We start from the raw sequence: 19,264 nt of genomic DNA, 5'->3' as shown, positions 1-19,264 counted from the left end.
GACATTATGTTATGGTGTAAAGCCACATAAAAAAGACAACTGGTTGGTCAAGATTTCACACTGGGCTGAAGATGATTGAGAAAAAGATAATAACCAGAGTGAAAGATGTTCTGACATTGTTTTTGTAGGACAGACAAATCATCCACACCTAAGAAGATATGCACAGGGGAAAGAATTAGAAGCCAAAAGACCAAAAACTACAAAAAGTCAACATGCGCTCTCCTTCTCACCATAATACCAGGAGGATAGGAAATCCTTACATAAATTATCGTCTGGTCCCTGAAAATCATAACTTTAAATGAAACAACTTTAAATAAAGCACTAATGTTGGTTTTTCTAGGAATCAAATCTAGAGTCAAGTTCTTGCAGATATTTTTGGCTAAAAAAAATCATTACAACAAAGCACTAAATATAACAGAAATATTGTACAGTTATATACTTAGGACATTTCTCAGCACTTGGTATAGCCCAGGGCTTCATTCCTAATTCAGACTACAAGGTGGCAGCAAAACCTGACAGCAGATGTTTAGAAGGTAAGAACTTTACAGTGTTGAACATTAAAGGACAGAATGATAAAGTGGGATTGAGAGCAGTGGCAGGAACAGGAAGAAGGCCATTGGGAACAGAGTATGGGAGAAGAAGTATGGGTAAAGTTCTTACGAGAAGATAGGTCACACAGGTAGAAAACAACCTTAGATATATTGTCCCTATTTTACTAACAATTTTAACGTAAAATAACTTTAAGTGAATCAACTTTAAAGGTGGACTCCCCGTACGTCGCCCATGTTAGACAGAAAATCACTGCTGGAGTTTATTGCAATAGTTAATGTGAGAAGTTTACAATGTTATAACTTTATCTCATGACAATATTCACATTACAATATTCTCAACTCTTTTGCTTTTTTTCCAAAACAATTAGGAGTTTGAAAAAACTCAGGAATGTGTATAGATATTATTTATATGTGTTTGTAGTGAGTATTAGTAATGGACTGTTGACTGAAAATGAAACTCATGGGTTTGAAGCGGTTTTGCTGACTTGGTTAAGAAATTGTTTCCTGGCATTAAGCCAATGAGTAGGGACACTGGCAGGTACCCCAACTGGCAGCATGTGACTACTGGTGTCCCATCAAGATGTGTTTCAGGGCCTCAACTAGTCACTGTATTCCCTAATGACTTAGATGATAGGATGAACAAAAAACCTTCATATTTGCTGATGACAAGGATAGGTGCTGTTCCAAACAGTGTTGAAACATAGGAATAGGAACAGGCCCTTCAGCCTATTGAGCCAATGCCACCATTCAGTGTGATCATGGTTTATCAAGCCTTTTATCCATCCCATTACCATAATCTTACATGGCACTGTAATGAGTAAGCAGTATATGCATCAGTATAAAATTGCAAAAAGATATTGATAAATTAATTAAATGTAAAAAAAATCTGCGGAAAATATATTTAAAAATGTGAGGTTATCTACTTAGGATCTAAAAGCAATCTAACAGCATAGCTTCCAAACAGTAAAAAGCTGGAAACAGAGGAGGTCCCAAAAAGGCTGATGGAAGTAAGGTGTGGGACAGGTATATGAACAGATTGTTCCAACACCAGAACTGGCGCAGTGAATTTCATATCTAAAAAATGACATTATAAGAAGGGCTAGAAGTCACACTTATGGCATACAAAGCACTGTTTAAATCAGATGGAGAAATGGACATTGCATCTTTGGAAAGATATATTGGCATTGCAGCACAAATTGAACATAGAAACACAGAAAAAAGGAGCAGCAGACCATTCAGCCCTTTCAGCCTGCTCTGCCGTTCAATATGATCATGGCTGATTATGCAACTCCAGACCCTGCTCCCACTTTCTGCCTTACAAATTAATAATCATAGATTGAATGCCAGAAGTATTTTACTTACTTCATTCTTGGAGGACTTTAATGATGCCTCTGGTAAGAAAATAAAGAAATCAAGTTATTCTACAATACAAACTAGTGTAGTCACAACTCATGCTGAGCTGGATTGGAGTTCCCAAGCAGCATACCACTTAGATCAGACTGACTTTCATTTTATTATCCATGTTTAAATGATGTATTTGCTACAATCTCCTCTCATGATTTCATTGCAATTCATAACTACATTCTCACAACTCTAATTTTATTGCATCACTCATACTAGGTTCATTTGCAATCAAAATTTTAGAATGCTTTTGCTGTTGGATTTGATTTGGCCATGGAAGCACTGACTTCTTTCTCTTAATACTTGCCAAATTAACAGATCCAACGAGAAAGCCAAGGTAATTTCCATTATCTTTACAAAGCACTAATTTTAGAATTTAATACAAATTCAATGCACGGTAAAAGGCAAGCTATCACAGTCATCAATAACTCTGGTGTGCCTATTTCTATATCCTAAATTCCTTTTAGAGCCTTGTGATCTCGGTCTTATGACAATCACCTACACAATATGTTCATAGGCATTCTGTTCAGGCAGCTATCTCAGTTTGTCACTATGCCAGAAGACTTGCCAAGCAGAAAGAGTTAGCAACCAAATTTTATAAACCAAGCTCCCTTAAATATAGGGCACAATGGATTATATTCATGGTGTTGTAGGCCTTGTATGCAAACTATCTTAGTCGCACTGATGAAGATTCCTAAGAAATTCTTCAGAGGTTTCTCCCCATTTTCAACCAATTTTTATCAAAGATTCACAGAAAATTTAGAATAACAAAATTAACACTTTTTTTGTGGTAAACGTGTGTATAGGAATTAATCACGAGGAAGTGTGAGAGGTAATGTATACAGGCATGATTCAATTATGTATTGCCTGTTTTAATTTTCACTCTACAATGTAAGCCATGGTTTTCAAAGGAATGAGAATGTAGTCCTTTTCATCACACAATCCATTTTAAACAGGCAGAGGCAGATGGCATCATGCAGGATTGCTGCCTCGCACATTTTGTTGCCCAGTGTGCATAGCAACATTTGTAAATCTTAAAAACCAAGAGTTTTTTCTTTTACAAATGGGTTTAGCAAGATGTCCAAAGACATAATTTCATTAAAGTTTTCAAACTTGTTTCAAAAGGACAGACTTTTTTTTGCAATTACTAAATGCTCTTATGAAATATTAAATGCCATAAATTGAAAACACATGGAGTAAACAAATCATTCACTACACTTCATTCCAGGTCTATTTATTAGACTTCTTTAATGCAATTTGCACTGCCACTAGAGCTAGATCATTATTGCAAATGAAAAATGACAATACAATAAGCGTGGAAATGTTGCATATCTGAGACATTCTGTTGTTTACTTTTTTGTTTTAATTTTCCCCTGTCAAATTTTGTATATTACATTCAATAAATTGCTTAAAGTAGTGTGAAGGCATTTTAGGGGGCACAATGTGGGCAGAAATATGTAAACATAGAAAACAGGAGGAATGGACTATTCAGCCCATCGAGCCTGCTCTGCCTGATCATGTCTAATTCTCTATCTCAATGTCACACTCCTGCTGTCTCCCTATACCCTTTGACACTTTTTGTCTATTTTCTCTTAAACATATTCAGTGACTTCAACTCTTCAGCTTTCTGTGGTGGAGAATTCCACAAATTCACACCTTTAGTGAGGACATTTCACCTTGTTTCAGAGTGAAATAGCCTACCACATTTTACGAGCTCATGATCTCTTGTTCTGAATCACCTTGAATCCATTATGTCGGCCGGTCAGATTTTGTCTGTTTTAATAAGATCCCGTCTCATTCTCCCAAACTCCAATGAATGTAGGGCTACGTGGCCCTAACTCTCACCATTCAATAAACCTGTCTCCTAGGAATCAGTCTGGTGTACCTTCATTTCACTCCATCCATGTCAAATCTTATCTTGGGTAAGGAGACCAAACTGCACATAATAAACCAGGCATGGTCTCGTCAAGGCCCTGTACAACTGTGGTAAAGCTTCCTTGTTCCTGTACTCAAAGTCTCTTGTAATGACATTCAACATACCATTTGTCTTTCCAGCTGCTTGGGAACAAGGATACCTGGAACCCATTTTCTTGAAACTTCCAAAACTATCACCATTATACACTGCCATTCTGTTTTTCCTACTAAGTAGACAATTTCACATTTATCCATCAGCATGAGCATAGGTAATAGCCACACATTTGCTCACTCAACTTGTTTAAAATCACCATGAGGGCTCTTTACATCCTCCTCACCAAACAATTTCAAATCCATCTAGTTATGTATGGTTAGGAAATGTGGAGGTATTACATTTGATTGCTTCATCCAAATCATTGATGTATATTGTGAATAGCTGGGGATGATTAATGTGGTACTCCATTTGTCATTACCTTCCACTCCAAAACAAAACTCATTTATTCCTGCTTTGGTTAACAGACTGGAAACAATCCTCAATCTGTACCAATCCTACAAGCTTTGATTTTGCACGCTGGCCTCTTGTGGGAGTTTGTCAAAAGCTTTCTGAAAATCCAAATACACCACACTGATTCTCTCTCACTTTCTTCCTAGCTTTGTCCTCAAAAAACTCCAGTAGATTTGTCAAACTTAATTTCCCTTTCATAAATCCACATTGTGTGTAATCCTGTCCTATTTTCTAAGTCTCATGCTATCACATCCTCAAAATTGATTTCTCTACTGATGATATTAGGCTAATCAGTCAGTAATTCCTTGTTTTCCCCCTCTCTCCTTTTTGACAATAGTGGGGTTACATTTGCCAGTCCCCAGAATGTATAGAACATTGGAAGGTGACAACCAATGCATCCACCAATTCCTCAGGCACTTTCTTTAGTACCCTGCATGTGGATTATCAGGCCCTGGGGATTTATCAACTAATAGCCCTATCAATTTCATGAGCATTTTTTTTGTGATATTAATTTCCTTGAACTCCTCCTCCCCAACAGATACTCGTTTCCCTAGCTTTTCTAGGAAGCATGTATTCTTCTGAAAAGCATTAAATTAGTTATTTAACTGCTCTGCCATTTTCCTGCTCTCTGCTATTAATTCTCCTATTTTAGATCTTCAAGGGCCTACATTTTTGAAGATGAGTCATCTTGAATTCAAAATGCTAATTCTGTTTCTCTCTCCATGGCTGCCACCAGAGCTGCTGAGTTTCTCCTGCACTCTGCTTTTGTTTCAGATTGCCAACATCAGCAGTATTTTGCTTTTATTTAAGGGCTACATTTGTCTTCACTAATCTTTTTCTTTTTATACACCTGGAAAAGTGAATGAGGAGTTTCTATATTTCTTGTATGTTTCTTGTACTCGATTTCTCCCCCTCCTCAACGTCTTGCTTCTCCTTCACTGAATTCTAAAATGCTTCCAGACCTCAGATTTGTCACTTTTTCTACCAACTTGGGGGCTCATCTTTGGATTCAAGTCCATCTTTTATTTCTTTTGTAAGCAATAGTTTGGCCACTTTTCGTGTTGTGTTCTTTTGCCTAAAAGGAATGTATAACAGTTGCAAAGTGAACATTCAATCCTTAGTATTAGACATTGCCTATCAAATATCATATAATTTGGTAAAATAACCCAGTCTATTGCAGCCACTTCCTTGCTCATACTTTTTTGTTTAGCTTCCTTTATTTTGATTTAATACCTCAGTTTTGGATTGACTACTTCACTTTCTATCTCACCCACAATTCAAATGTTAAAGCCACTTTTCCTAATTTGAGTGCAACATATCAACTTAGTAAGTCACACGTGAACACCAGTCAAAAATGCCTGTGGGGGCCTGATCTAATTTTGCTTCAAGATTATCACTGTATGTGGTCAGTGCAAAATCTCTGCAAGTAGCTTTTTGGGGAACACATGTGGATAAGGAATTCAGCAAGACGGCCAAATGTGAAGAGTTTGCAACAGCACCTTGAAAAGGAAGGTAGAGGCATCAGGAACTATGAAAAGAAATGGCACTTCAGAGCAACAGACAACATATCGCAAAATGAACTCCAGTATAAAACTGACTTTCAGAAGACTTTCAGGGTGAAAACCCATAGAGGGCTGCATAAAAATGTGTTCCCCAAATCGCCAAGCACTTTTCCTTGGTTGCAACTGAAGATCATTTTAACTTACACACACAATGGCTATCTCCCAACTTGTATCTGTAGCTTCAGGTAATCCATAGGAATATGAATTACAAACAGCTGTACAGGTTTAGAACAGATGGCATTTTTTACATATATTAGATAATCATAGCATACAATTAATTGAGAATTCAAGGACAATAATGGAATCTAGCTGAATTTTGCATCTTAAAATTCCTTCTGTATGGGCTTCCCATATCAGAAGGGAGGCACTATGTGGTAGCAATGTTTTCACTATGGCAGGTGCAAAGCACAAGTTAGTTGTAAACAACTAAGATACTTGGAGTGAGAGAGATAATGTTCATGAACAAACATGACTTCAGAACAAATGGAGGTGATAATGTCTTTTGTCTCAATAGAAAGGCAAAAATTAAATTGCTTTTTGAAACCTACCTATTTTCAAAGTCCTTTGAGCTCCAGGTTTCCTGCTGTAGCAGATTCTCTGCAGCTCACATTTTCCTGTTATTTTTCGGAGGATAAACTTGAGAAACCTCCACAGACACTTGCAGTAAACGTATAGACAAAGCTGAACTAACATTCTATAGTCAAGCAACAAACACAAGTGTTAAATTCAAGGATAGTTCCAGAGAAGAGATACTTCCATTCAACAAATACAACATATAATCAACAACTTAAAAGAAATTGGATGTTAACCCATGCTGAAGTCAGTTCTTTTTGCATTTTGCAAACAAAAGAACATGTACTAGATATTGAAAAAAGATTCTTTGCAATCTATATTAGAATCCCCTTTTCCAACAAAACTGGGAGTGTCCTAATGTGATGTAGCAAAAGTTTACAGAACACAGTTAACTAATCTGCTTCGCTTTCCTTTTATGTAGCATAGTCAGCAGAGTTCGGGCTGCAACTGCGTTTTGACAATCCTAGAGGTTTCATCACATGATTTCTAGTTTCAAAATCACTGTGTCAGTTGTTCTGTATTTTACCCCCATCTCCAGTAATTGCATTTATAGAAGTCTGAAAATAAGATGAGGAAAATACAATGTTAAAAAATTAACTATATAGATTTTCCTTCTGATATGCCACCAACAATGTCCAGAACATTAAATCTGTAATTGCTGGAAGTGCCGTGATGATCTGTGAAGATTGACAATCTAACCACGACTCGCAGCATGATGGAAGCAACAATCTTTAAGTGGAAGATTAAGCATTAGACAAGAACCTACGTTATCCAATTTAACCTAATCGTTGTCAAAACATTTAATGTCTTCAACTATTACCTTTCTCTGAAATAGTCAATTTTTAAAAGTTGCCTTATTTTGCTAACCTAGAAACGTTGCAGCATTCAGTCCATTAAATCTATGCAACTTTGAATTCAGTCACATGTTCAGCTCTTTCCACATAAAATCTCTACTCTTTCTCTTCAACTACTTATTCAATTCCCTTTGGGAAGATACTGTTAAATCAGTTAACAGAATCCCTGATCGTGCTGCTATATCCCAACATTGCTCCTGCTTCATGTTTCACTGTGCCTTTTTTTTTGTAATGATCCCTTCCCTGTCCAATGGCTAATTTCCTTTATTTTTATCCCCAAATGGCAAACGACTCAGAATGGAGGGAAGTTTATGACTGGTCCTCTGACCATGGTACTCAACAGCTAAAAACTGAGGACCATGTGACAAGTGCACACAAACCGGTTTTATTTATATTCTCTATCTGAGTAAAAACAGCTGAACTCCATCTTGTACCAACTGATAGAAATGCAGCTGAGTTTAACCAATTTGTCCAGGAGTGTTATGTCATGACACAACTCTGAAGTTGGTCAAACTCAAACACAGGCCTCCCAGCTTAGATATAGAAACACTCGCTGTAACACAAGAGTCCCAGCTGAGTTAAGTACAAAGCGGGAAAATCAAATACACCAATAACATACTGGGCCCTAACAACTCCAAAAACAATATCAAAAGCACGGTGCAACCTGACAGTTGTAAACCTAGCTGTAAGAAAAGTCAGGTGCTTTCACTGACATAATTTCAAGCAACAAGATCAATAATTATCTAGAACCATGTGATTTTCAAGAAATGTCTTCTAAAAAAAAATTCCAATGTCCTTTTATCCACCTCCCTTGAAGTAAAACAAATATCCAGGTATCCACTGTCTTTCAAATTTAAGTCCACAAAATTATTTCATCTGAAGTCATCTAATTTCCAGAATATGACTGACATGTTCCAGAACTTTTGCACCTTCAACATCATCACTCTAGATTTTCTTCAGAGGACAGCTGTTCCTCAAATATGAACCTGAATTGTTTGCAGCACTCTGAATATGCCATTTTCTGCACATTTAGCTTTCTTGATGTCAAGTACGTGTTGGGCTTGTTTCTGTTGAGATTGCACCATTCGTCTTAGAACATAGCATCACGAGTTCTGCAGAGTCTCTCATAATGCTAGTGAACATAAACATCTTTTAAGTTGCTTTGCTGGGGACAGTGTGAAAGTCTGTTTTATGCCAGTGTATAAGATTATGGGTGTATCCAGTTGTACCTTGTCTTCTGTCTAAAGATGGTGCTGGTGATTTTCATTCCAGTGAGTGCTAAGACTCAGTTGTTTCCCCTTGTGAGACAGACTAGGGTCAGGGGATATACTCTCACAAGAGTTGTCCATTTAGGACAGAGTTGAGGGGGGAATTTCTTTTCACAAAGGTTCGTGAACACGTGGAATTCTAGCTGCAGAGGGCTGTCGAGGTGGGGGTGACTGAGTATACTCAAGGCTGAGACAGATTTTTAATTGAGGGAATCAAGGGTTATAGGGAAAAGGCAGCAAAGTAGAATTTGGAGAGAATCAGATCAGCCATAATGTCATTGCACAGCTAAGAAGATTCAATCGGCTGAATGCACACTTCTGGTAACCTGTCTTATGTCTGATGGCCTCTTCATCTACGCCATTAATGGCCACAGCACTAATTCCCGTTGCACCCCACTGGTTATAATTTGCCAAACTGAAGTCAGACATAATCCTAGAGGTCTATAGCACGTGAAAAGGCCCTTTGGCTCTGCAAGTCTGCACCAGTCAAAAACAAGCATCTAACCATTCGAAGGTAGTAGTTCCATTATTCCTCCACCAAAAGAAAACACCTCTTCCTGTCCATGATGTTTATACCCCTCATAATTTGATATAGCCAAACATGCCCCCCTCTCAGTCTCATCTGTTCCAAGGAAACCAACCCCAGTCTATTCAATTGCTCTTCATAACTAAAATCTTCCAGTCCAGGCATCATCCTGGTAATCTTCTCTGGATAGTCTCCAGTGCTCTCATATCCCTCCTATAATTTGGATTCCAGATCTGCACATGGTATTCTAGCTGTCGCTTTATCCAACTTTTTATACAGATCCAGCATAATCTCCCTGCTCTTGAACTCTATGACTTGTCTAATAAAGGAAAGCATTCCATATGCTTTCTTAACTACTTTATTTACCTGCCCTGTGACCTTAGGTCCATTTGATCATCAGTGCTTCCCACGGGCCTACCATACATGATCTTACCGCAGCCTCTTTGTCCTAGTCATGTGCGTCACCTCAAAAATCCATTTGTCACTGATCATCCCATCTGTTCCTGTGATCTAACACCATCCTCCTCATGATTCCACCCCACCAATTTTTGTATCATCTGCAAGCTGACTGATCACCCCTCCTACATTCAAGTCTAAATCATTTATATAAAGTACCACAGGTCTCCAGTCAGAAAAACACATCTCAGCCATTATCCTCTGCATCCTGACCCTCAGGCAATTTTGGATTCAACTAGCCAAATTTACCTGGATCCCATGGGACCTTATGTTTGCTACTGGTCTCCCATGTGAGACCTTCTCAAAAGCCTAGCTAAAGTCCAAGTAGACTACATCAAACATTCTGTCCTCATCTACACACCTGGTCACTTCTTTGAAAAATTAAATCAAGTTGGTCAGGAATGACTTCCTCTTAATGAAACTATTTTAAATGTTATTGATTAATTCCGACCGTGCCAAGTGTGGGTTAATTCTGACTGTTAGAGTTTCTTCCAATTGTCTCATGTTACCAAAGCTGATCCATTTTACCTTATTCTTCTCCTGTCAGCTAATCAATTCTCCAATGTACGTCCACTTTGCTTGATTGTGATTTTCTAAATGTTCTGCTGCGTCCCTAATGATGGATTCAAACACTGTCCCAATTACAGATGTTTGTTTAACAGGTTTATGGTTCTCTGTCTTGTGATCTGGATTGGGATATTCCATTTGTGGTTTTTGAATCTGCTAGGATTTTCCAGAAGCTTTTCCTTTTTGTATAGTTTTAGAAGCACTTACTGTCAGTTTTTATACTCCTGACTGTCAATCTATTTTCTCCTGGTTTTTTTAAGCTGGATTATGGGAACTGCAGATGCTAGAGTCTTTTTTCCCCTAATCTTCTGACCAGTCACAGTGTGCACAGCATTGCAAGCTTTTTCTATCTCTGCTTAATCTTCATTGGTTAAATACAAATGACTCAGCTTTCTCTTGGAGTCTTTGTCAATGAAATAAAACTTTAAGTTAGATATTAAGTAAACTATTGTAAGTTTTAACCTATTTTCCTAGTGCATTGTTGGAAATCTACCTTCATACTTCTACAAATGTCCTAATGTTTAAAACTAATTTCAAACCTATGTTTCTCATACTTAAACTGAATTCTAATTTTATCATGTAATGATTACTATTCCCTACAGCATTCTTTGCTATGAGATTGCTCAATAATACAGTATGTAGTGAATTACTTATTACTAAACTTAAACTAGTCTATTTTCTCTGGTATAAGAGATAATGGGAACTGCAGATGCTGGAGAATCCAAGATAACAAAGTGTGGAGCTGGATGAACACAGCAGGCCAAGCAGCACCTGAGGAGCACAAAAGCAAAGATACTACTTGGCCTGCTGTGTTCATCCAGTTCCACTTTATTATCTCTACTTTCTCTGGTTCTTTCTACAATATATTGTTTCAAGAAAACATCTCAAATACACTCAACTTGCTCTCAAGGTTAGATTTGCCAATTTAATTTGTCTAGTCTGCAAACAGTAAAGTTGCCAAAGATTATTGCAATACCTTTTTGTTTAATAAACCACATTACATCATGATTTACACCCTTTCCCATACTACAGCTACTATTACAGAATTTATAGACTATTTCCAGAGGCTTGTTTCCGTTGTTATTCTTACCCCACCAAATTGATTCCATCTCTTGATCCACTAAATAAAGAACATTTATTACCACAGGACTGAAATTATTCTTTAGTAACAGGACCACTCCATTTCCTTTTCTTTTCTGCTTAAATCTTCTGCAATATCAGTTCCTAGCCTTCATCAACGTGTAATTAGGTTTCTGCAATGACCATCAGATCATTACCATTGATTCTTCTTAGGATCCTTAATTCCAGTATCAACACAAATTTACAGTGTATTCAGATGAAAAAGCCTTAAGACAGACTTTTATTTTGTCTTGAGTCTTTGCTGATATAGACATGGGTTTGTATACTCAGTCTCTTTCCTTTACATGCTTGCTGTGATTACCCTGCATTGGTACCAGACCCTTTTTCCTTACCTTTCATACAAACCCTTACCCCAGTCAAGTTTGTTAAAATGCAGGACGACTTCTTTCTATTTGCAACATTTAAAAAAAAAATCCTTTAGTAAATTAATTAATTAATTATTTAATAATATTTATATTATTTATATTGCCTGTAGAACTGCTAACCTGAGACGCTGTTAAATATATATCCAAAACAGTGAGATTTTACTTGCACTACATTTCTATCTTACTAGTGAATGGTTTTTGAATTGGCATGGGTGGAACAGACAAGATGAAAAAAAGAGCACTCTGGCATTATTATCTGACAACATGTCAATGTTGATTTCATGGACAAAGGTGAATGGCAATAAATTCCATTGACCTCAAAGGAGGTAAAAATCTAGCAATCCCTAGAGTGTGGATTTTCCCTATCCCAACATCAGTTTGGATCTGATGCCAAGTGAAAGTTCTCTAGGCGTTCAATAATAGTTGTAAGATTAAGCAGAATAAGCATCGAATCACGATGAAGCAGTCCCTCAGACAGCAAACTAGGAAGTAAAATGCCCTGGATTTTCTACTATTGATTTTGTTTTAATAAAAAGTGCGAAATAAATTATTCTGATATATGTGATTGCATTGAACACTAAAATGTTATGAATAAATTTCTTTTAAGGGAGAAAATTGACATTCACAAATATAAAATTAGACTTTCAGTGCCTGTAGGGATTCAGAAATAATTACTAACTTACCACACTGCCACAAATACAGAAAATATTTAATTTGTTCTCATAACATTTTTTTAAAGCAAGACTAACAGTAAAAGAGAGCGCTCTGGTCAATTCAGTGGTTTCTGGAAGATTTCAGCATGGAGTGAGTTCAACAATGCATCCTGTGAAGAAAAATATAATCTCTGAAATTCCAAAAGTAAACACGTGTAGACTCAGAAGTTGCCGCAGTTTCAGACATGTAATAATGGCAATTGCGGGCAGGTGGGTTATAATTTCGTTATCAAATCCATCCACAAAACAGTGACAAAACTAATTCCCCTCATGGCACTGTCATACCAGAGAAGGTAAATGGAATTCCTGGCTAGAAGTTGACTAGTTCAGTATTTGTGAAATTCAAAGAAATTCTGCAAGGATAAATGCACATTGGATCAATTTTAAATATTTGTGCAAAATCATCCATGATTGTGACAAAAGAAGACTGCTCTGAAGCAGGCCTGCATATTAAGTTCTAATTTTAGACTTTAAATAGACCACCTACCTTAACATCTGAATAAACACTTTTGTGTGAGAAGTGTGAATTACTGAACACTGCAACACGGTGCACAATTTGCATGATTTAATCAATCAGCATTGCCTTTGTGCACCTTAATTAAAAATAACATAATGAAGACATTTTTGGATTGTTGCATTATTGTTTACAAATACATTTCTAAGCATTAACATAAGATTTTCCGCAACAAAGCCAAAAAATAAACTGCTCTGTAGAACAAGATATTATCTAACCCGTTAAAATTGTTTCGTGGACTAAAACTATAACGACACGATTTCCATTAGATGCAGCTTTTTGTTTAAAATAATTAGCCCAATAAAATAAAAGGTACACTAAATTGGATTAAAAACTGTTGACTTATCATGAATTACTTGACCATGTAAGTGTATGTGATCTGATATAATGAGAGTGCAAATTTCTCCATTTGGTGAACCTACCCGAAGCTAAATTTCCGAAAGGGAACGGCACGTAGCACTGGCGGTCAGCCACAACATCGCATTGCGGTCAGGACTGGAGAGGGGAACAACGCTTCGTACTTAATATATATGTAACATAACAAACGTAATTTATCCCCGATACTCTTCTCTCATCGAAATACGGACGCGGGAGATTCCCAGCCTTACATATACGCCCTATCCGCATACAAGTGGGTCCAGAACATCTCTAACCTGACCCGGCCAAGGACTGGGATACATTCTCGGGAATGCACAAAACAACAGGCACATCTCGGGGCTTTGTTTCTTCAATTTGTTCGTGTGATAATATAATACACACATTGTCTGACTTGGTAGAAAACAGGTAACGATTGTCCCTCATTCCTCTTGTGGGTTTCTATAAAAACCGTTGCATGATCAGATATTACTGATTCAAGCATCCGATTTGATTGAGACACAGCGGCACAGCCCTCACACTCGGTGACAAATGGGAGGCGCTAATACCCTCAGCATCCATCTCAAATCCGCTCCCCGGTGCCTACAGCTGCTCCTTGTTTCCAAAAACAAAAAACATATACATATATTTTTTAAAAAGTCGAATTCCCCTCCCATCGTAACGAGGGCCTACTCAGTCACTCACCTGACTTGAGGGCACTGCAGCCGCCGGCCGGTGAGGCAGACAGGGATGAGGAGGGAGCCGCTGCTCCTGGACAGCTGGCGGGGCTGAGGAAGAAGCCCCGCCCCCCTCGGGGGGGCCGTTGACGCCGTTACCATGATACCGGCTGCCGCACCGGAAGTAGACGCAGCGCAGCCGGAAGCAGGCGATTCGCTCGGTAAAACATGGCGGCCCCCGATTGCAGAAGTGTGAAGTTGTCCAAAGGACAGAAAAAACTGCTGAGAAAGCAGGCGAAAGCGCAACACATCCTCCTGAAGCAAGATGGCATTGCAACTGTGTCTATACCGACGAAAGTAAACATGTTTCTCTTAAATTAAACGGGGTGGGTGGAATCCGTTGCATGGAAAAAGTTAAAGGGGGGCAGGGCTCATCTGAGATTATTTAAGTTTCTAGAACACGTGATAGAACAGAGGGTATGGAGAGGATCAGGAATCTAAATTAAGGCACAGCAGATAAAGGGACAGCTCTGAGAAGAGGGGTGCAATTAATGCAGGATTAAACTTGTAGTTAAATGCACACAGTATAGGAAACGAGACGAACGAGTTTTAGCGATAGTAGGAACTGCAGATGCTGAGATAATAAGGTGTAGAGCTGGATGAGCACAGCAGGCCAAGCAGCATCAGAGGAGCAGGAAGGCTGACGTTTAGGGCCTAGACCCTTCTTCAGCTAAAACGAGTTTTAGCTCAGATTGAAGTTGGCAGATGTGATGTTGTGGGGATTACAGAGACGTGGCTGCGACGGGAATAGGTCTGGTAACTAAATATCCAAGGATGCATGTCCACTTGACAAAATGGGCAGATGGGCAGACAGATGGGATTGGCATGTTTATAAGAAATGACATGAAATTGATAGGAATTGTGATGTAAAATTGGAAGGCATAGGATTTGTGTGGGTAGAGCTGAGGAACCACAATAAAAGACCTTGGTGAGAGTTAAGTAAAGACGTGTGTCAGGGTGTGGGGAAGAAAATAATTAAGCAATAGGAAGTGCATTTCAGAAAAGCACCAATACAATAATCATCAGGGACTTCCATATGCAAGTGAACTGGGAAAGTCAGGCTGGTAGTAGGTCACAAGAAGATGTCTTTGTGGAATGTAAGAGATTTTTTCACCGAGGAACAGGCAGACTTGATTAGGGAGCTTAAGATGAAGGATCACCTAGGGGCTACTGACCACAACATGATAAAATTCACCTTGTGGTTTGAGAGGGAGAAGCTGGAATCAAATGTAATGGTATTATAGTTGAATAAAGGTGACAACAAAGGCATGAGGGAGGAGATGGACAGGAGCTGATTGGAAGGGGAGCCTAGCAGGGAAGATAGTAGAGTAGGAGTTTCCGGGGGTAATTTTAGGAGATACATCAGAAATTCATCTCCGATAAGAAGAAACATACTTGGGGGAGGATGAAGCAACCATGGCTGACAAGAGAAGTTAGGGACAGCATAAAAGTGAAAGAAAAACATGCAAAGTGGTGAAGATTAGTGAGAAGTCAAAGGATTGGGAAGCCTTTTAAAAACTAGCAGAGGATAACTAAAAATGCAATAAGGGGGTGAAGATAAAATATGCGACTAAACTAGCTAGTAATATAAAAGAAGACTGCAGGAGTTTTCATCCAGCTCTACACCTTGTTGTCTCGGATTCTGCAGCATCTGCAGTTCCTGTTATCTCTGATGCAAGAGTTTTTTGTTTGGATGTATAGAAAAGGTCAGAGGAAGTTGAGAGTAGATGTTGGATTGCTGGTAAATGAGGTTGGAGAAGTAGTAATGAGGAACAAAGAAATGGAGAAGGTATTTTGTTTCGGGTTTCATAGTGGAAGACGCTAGCATACTCGAACTACAAGAGATTTGGGGGCAGAAGTGATTGTAGTGGCTATCACTAAGGAGAAGATGCTGGGGAAACTGAAAAATCTGAATGTTAATGTATCACCTGGACATGATGGACTATGCTTGGAGCATTGAAAATAGGAGTTGGGACATCACATTAAGGTTGTACAGGACATTGGTGAGGCCACTGTACAGTTCTGGTCACCCTGCTTTAGGAAGGATATTATTAAATTGGAGAGGGTTCAGAAAAGATTTACCAGGTTGTTGCTGGGACTGGAAGGTTTGAGTTATGAGGAGAGGCTTGATTGGCTGGAACTTATCTCACTGGATTGTAGGAGGTTGAGGAGTGACCTTATAAAGGTTCATATAATCGTGAGGAGCATAGGGTGAATAGCAAAGATCTTTTCCATTGGGTAGGGGAGTTTAAAACTTGAGGGCACATTTTTAAGGTGAAAGGAGAAAGATTTTAAAGGGACCTGAGAGACAACCTTTTCACACGGAAGGTGGTTCATATGTGAAATGAACTGCCAGAGGAAATTGTAGTTACAGGTACCATTACAATATTTACAAGACATTTGGACAGGTACATGAATAGGAAAGCTTTAGAGGGATATGGGTCAAATTTTTGGAAAATTTGGTGGGCATGGATGATCTGGACCAAAGGGTCTGTTTCCATGCTGTATGACTCTATGACTACACTGTACAGTTCTGAAGGAGATAGAAGAGGCATTGGTGCTGATCTTTTAGGTATCACTGGAGTCAGGGAAGATGGCAGAGGACTGCAAAATGGCTAATGTAGCACCCCTGTTTAAGAGGGGAGGGAGGCAGAAGACAGGAAACTATCAGTCATTAACCTGACTTTCGGTTAATGGTGAGATTTTAGAATCCAGTATTAAAGTTTCAGTTGTAGAGTGCTTGGCAGTGCATGGTAAAATAGAGCTGAGACAACATGGTTTCGCCAAGTGGAGGTCATGCATGACAAATCTGTTAGAATTCTTTGAGGCGGTATCAAGCAAGTAAGACAAAGGAGAGCCATTGAATCTGATCATTTGGATTTCCAGAAGGCTTTTGACAAGTACCACTTAGTCTGTTAAATGAGGTTAAGAGCCCATAATGTTAGGAGTAAGGTACCAACATTGATAAAGATTAGCTGACTGGCAGAGGCAGAGAATAAGGATAAAGGAGTCTTTCAGGATGGCAGTTGCTGCGCGGTGATCAGTATAAGGTCTGATGCTGCTGCTTTGAGAGGTGTATTTTGTCCTGTTTCTTTTAATGAAGAAAGATTGAGACCAGGATGAAGAGCAGACTGCTCAAAGCCAATAAAGTATACAGCTTGGGAGGCCTTGGGGTTTTTCTAAAAAAAATTGGAATGATAGAAGCAAGCTGAGTAAGTGAGGGCCAGCTCCCACAGAACCAGTGTGTTTAGTTTAGGCTTTCTACAGTTGCTGAGGTATTAAGCTGGATGTGGAAGTTCTTATTCCTCTCCCTGTTAAGGCTAAAATGCAGGGTTCTCTTCCTGTTGCTAGAATTGCAAGTGAGAAAATCTATTTTCCTGAATTTGTCTTTGCCAAGGGTGTGTTTATGGGATGTAACTCTATTGGAACGATTAATTAGTAGTAGTTCATATATAGATTATTTTGTTAAGTATTTCAATAGTTATAGTTAAGCCAATTCTTTTTATTTTGTCTGCATTTTAACTGTAACATAAAAATATATTATGTTTTGCTTAAAGTTGAGTAGTTTGACCAATCAAATTGCATCTGGAACGCAACACTTTATACTTGCCTTTAAATAAGAAAAAAGCCACCGTCTTAAGATATTTTGAGGTGGATTTGATCTCGTCCATAACAAAGGACCACAGCTATTCATGTTATACACTTACAATCTGGCTGAAGCTACTGAAGACATGGTGACTAAGTTTGCAGCTAACACAAAGGTATAGGTGGACGGACAGATAGTGTTGAGGAAGTGGGGTGGCTGCAGTAGAACTTGGAAAAGCTTTGAGAGTGGGTGAAGAAGTGACTGATGGCATACAAAGTGTGGAAAGTGTGAGATTTTGCACTTTGGAATGATGAATAGGAATGTAAGCAATTTTTCTAAATGCGGAATGGTTTTGGAAATCTGAAGCACAAAAGGATTTGGGAGTCCTGGTTCAAGATTCTTTTAAAGTTAATGTGCAGGTTCTCTTGGTAGTTAGAAAGGCGAGTGGGATGTTAGCATTCATTTCGAGAGGGCTAGAATACAAGTTGAGAAATGTACCGCCAAGGCTGTGTTAGGCTCTGGTCAGACTGTGTTTGAAATATTATGAGCAGTTTTGGGCCCTGTATCTAAGGAACAATGGGCTAGCATTGGGAGGGTTCAGAGGAGCTGTGGAAATATGATCCAGGGATGGAGCACTTGTGGACTCTGGGTCTGTACTTAATGCAGTTTAGAAGAATGAAGGGAGAAATGATTGAAACTTGCAGAATACTGAGAGGCCTAGACAGAGTGGATTTAGAGAAGACGTTTCCACTAGTAGAAGATACTAGGACCTGATGACGCTGCTTCAGAGTGAGGGGACGATCCTTTAGGACTGTGATGGGGAATTTCTTCAGCCAGAGGGTGGTGAATCTGTGGAAGTCAGTGCCGCAGAATGCTGCAGAGGTCAATTCATTGAGTGTATTTAAGACAGATAGATAGGTTCTTGTTTACTAAGAGGTATCAAGGGTTACGGGGGGAGGCAGGAGAATGAAGTTGAAAAACATATCCATGATGGAGTGGCAGAGCAGACTTGATTGGCCAAATGGCGGAAGGGCATCACAGTGCCATTCAGGTGGGCCCATTGCCCATATGCAACCTCAATGTTGGATGGTCGATGCAGGAGGCAGTAGTGGAGGAGTATTGGCCCAGTGGCCAAAGATGATGTCTAAGCATTGGCAACCTCAGTGTTGGTTGATTCTGGTGTAGATGGCAGCATAGCAGTGGAAAAGTGTAGGCTGGCTCAGGACAGATGTACTCTAAGCTGCATCTGCTTTCCCTTATTCTTAAATTAACCAAAATGGTGCCAAATTGTGGCGACAAATGAAAGTTTTTCCACTGTATTCTTACTGTAAAATACACGTTGCAATAAAATTGTTCATTCATTCATACCTCACGATCTTATGGTACAAATCTGAGAACGTTTGGAGGTTGGATGCTGAAGACCTAAACAAAAGCAGAAATTTCTGGAGATTCAGTAGGTTTAGCAGAATCTGTGAACAAAGTAGAGTTAACATTTTGAGTCCAGTGACCCTTCAGAACTGGATTTGAAACATTAACTCTGCTTTGTCTCCAAAAATCCTGCCAGACCTGCTGAATTACTCCAGAAAGTTTTGTGCTTGCTTAGGATGCTGGTGCTTTCTGGGTCTAGTCTGATTTTGTAATTCTGCTGAAGACAGTTTCTGTGCAAGAGTTGTTGAAG

General features: G+C 38.9%; 2 protein-coding genes across 6 annotated transcripts in view; one reads left to right on the top strand and one right to left on the bottom strand.

Moving 5' to 3' along the window:
* Positions 1–14,080, bottom strand: part of elmod1 (ELMO/CED-12 domain containing 1) — a 68,208-nt gene extending 54,128 nt beyond the window's left edge. For 2 of the 3 annotated variants that reach the window (XM_048532740.2, XM_059646633.1), the window contains exons 1-3: positions 13,969–14,080; positions 6,482–6,627; positions 1,914–1,942 (exon numbers count right to left, since the gene is read on the bottom strand). In XM_048532740.2, coding sequence (XP_048388697.1) covers positions 1,914–1,942; positions 6,482–6,626 — 174 coding nt within the window. In that variant the 5' untranslated portion in view covers position 6,627; positions 13,969–14,080. Of the gene's footprint in view, positions 1–1,913; positions 1,943–6,481; positions 6,628–13,331; positions 13,405–13,968 lie in introns of all 3 variants that reach the window. The other variant, XM_048532739.2, reaches the window with a different exon arrangement.
* A 66-nt stretch (positions 14,081–14,146) lies between these two features.
* Positions 14,147–19,264, top strand: part of alkbh8 (alkB homolog 8, tRNA methyltransferase) — a 53,496-nt gene continuing 48,378 nt past the window's right edge. For all 3 annotated transcript variants that reach the window (XM_059646632.1, XM_059646631.1, XM_048532891.2), the window contains exon 1: positions 14,147–14,297. In XM_059646632.1, the coding sequence (XP_059502615.1) occupies positions 14,266–14,297 (32 nt within the window). In that variant the 5' untranslated portion in view covers positions 14,147–14,265. The remainder of the gene's footprint in view (positions 14,298–19,264) is intronic.

This window comes from Stegostoma tigrinum, chromosome 6 (genome assembly GCF_030684315.1).
Source record: "Stegostoma tigrinum isolate sSteTig4 chromosome 6, sSteTig4.hap1, whole genome shotgun sequence".
NCBI classification, from domain to species: Eukaryota; Metazoa; Chordata; class Chondrichthyes; order Orectolobiformes; family Stegostomatidae; genus Stegostoma; species Stegostoma tigrinum.
The sequence above is the reverse complement of the archived record's forward strand: the minus strand, read 5'-3'. Positions and strand labels throughout refer to the sequence as shown.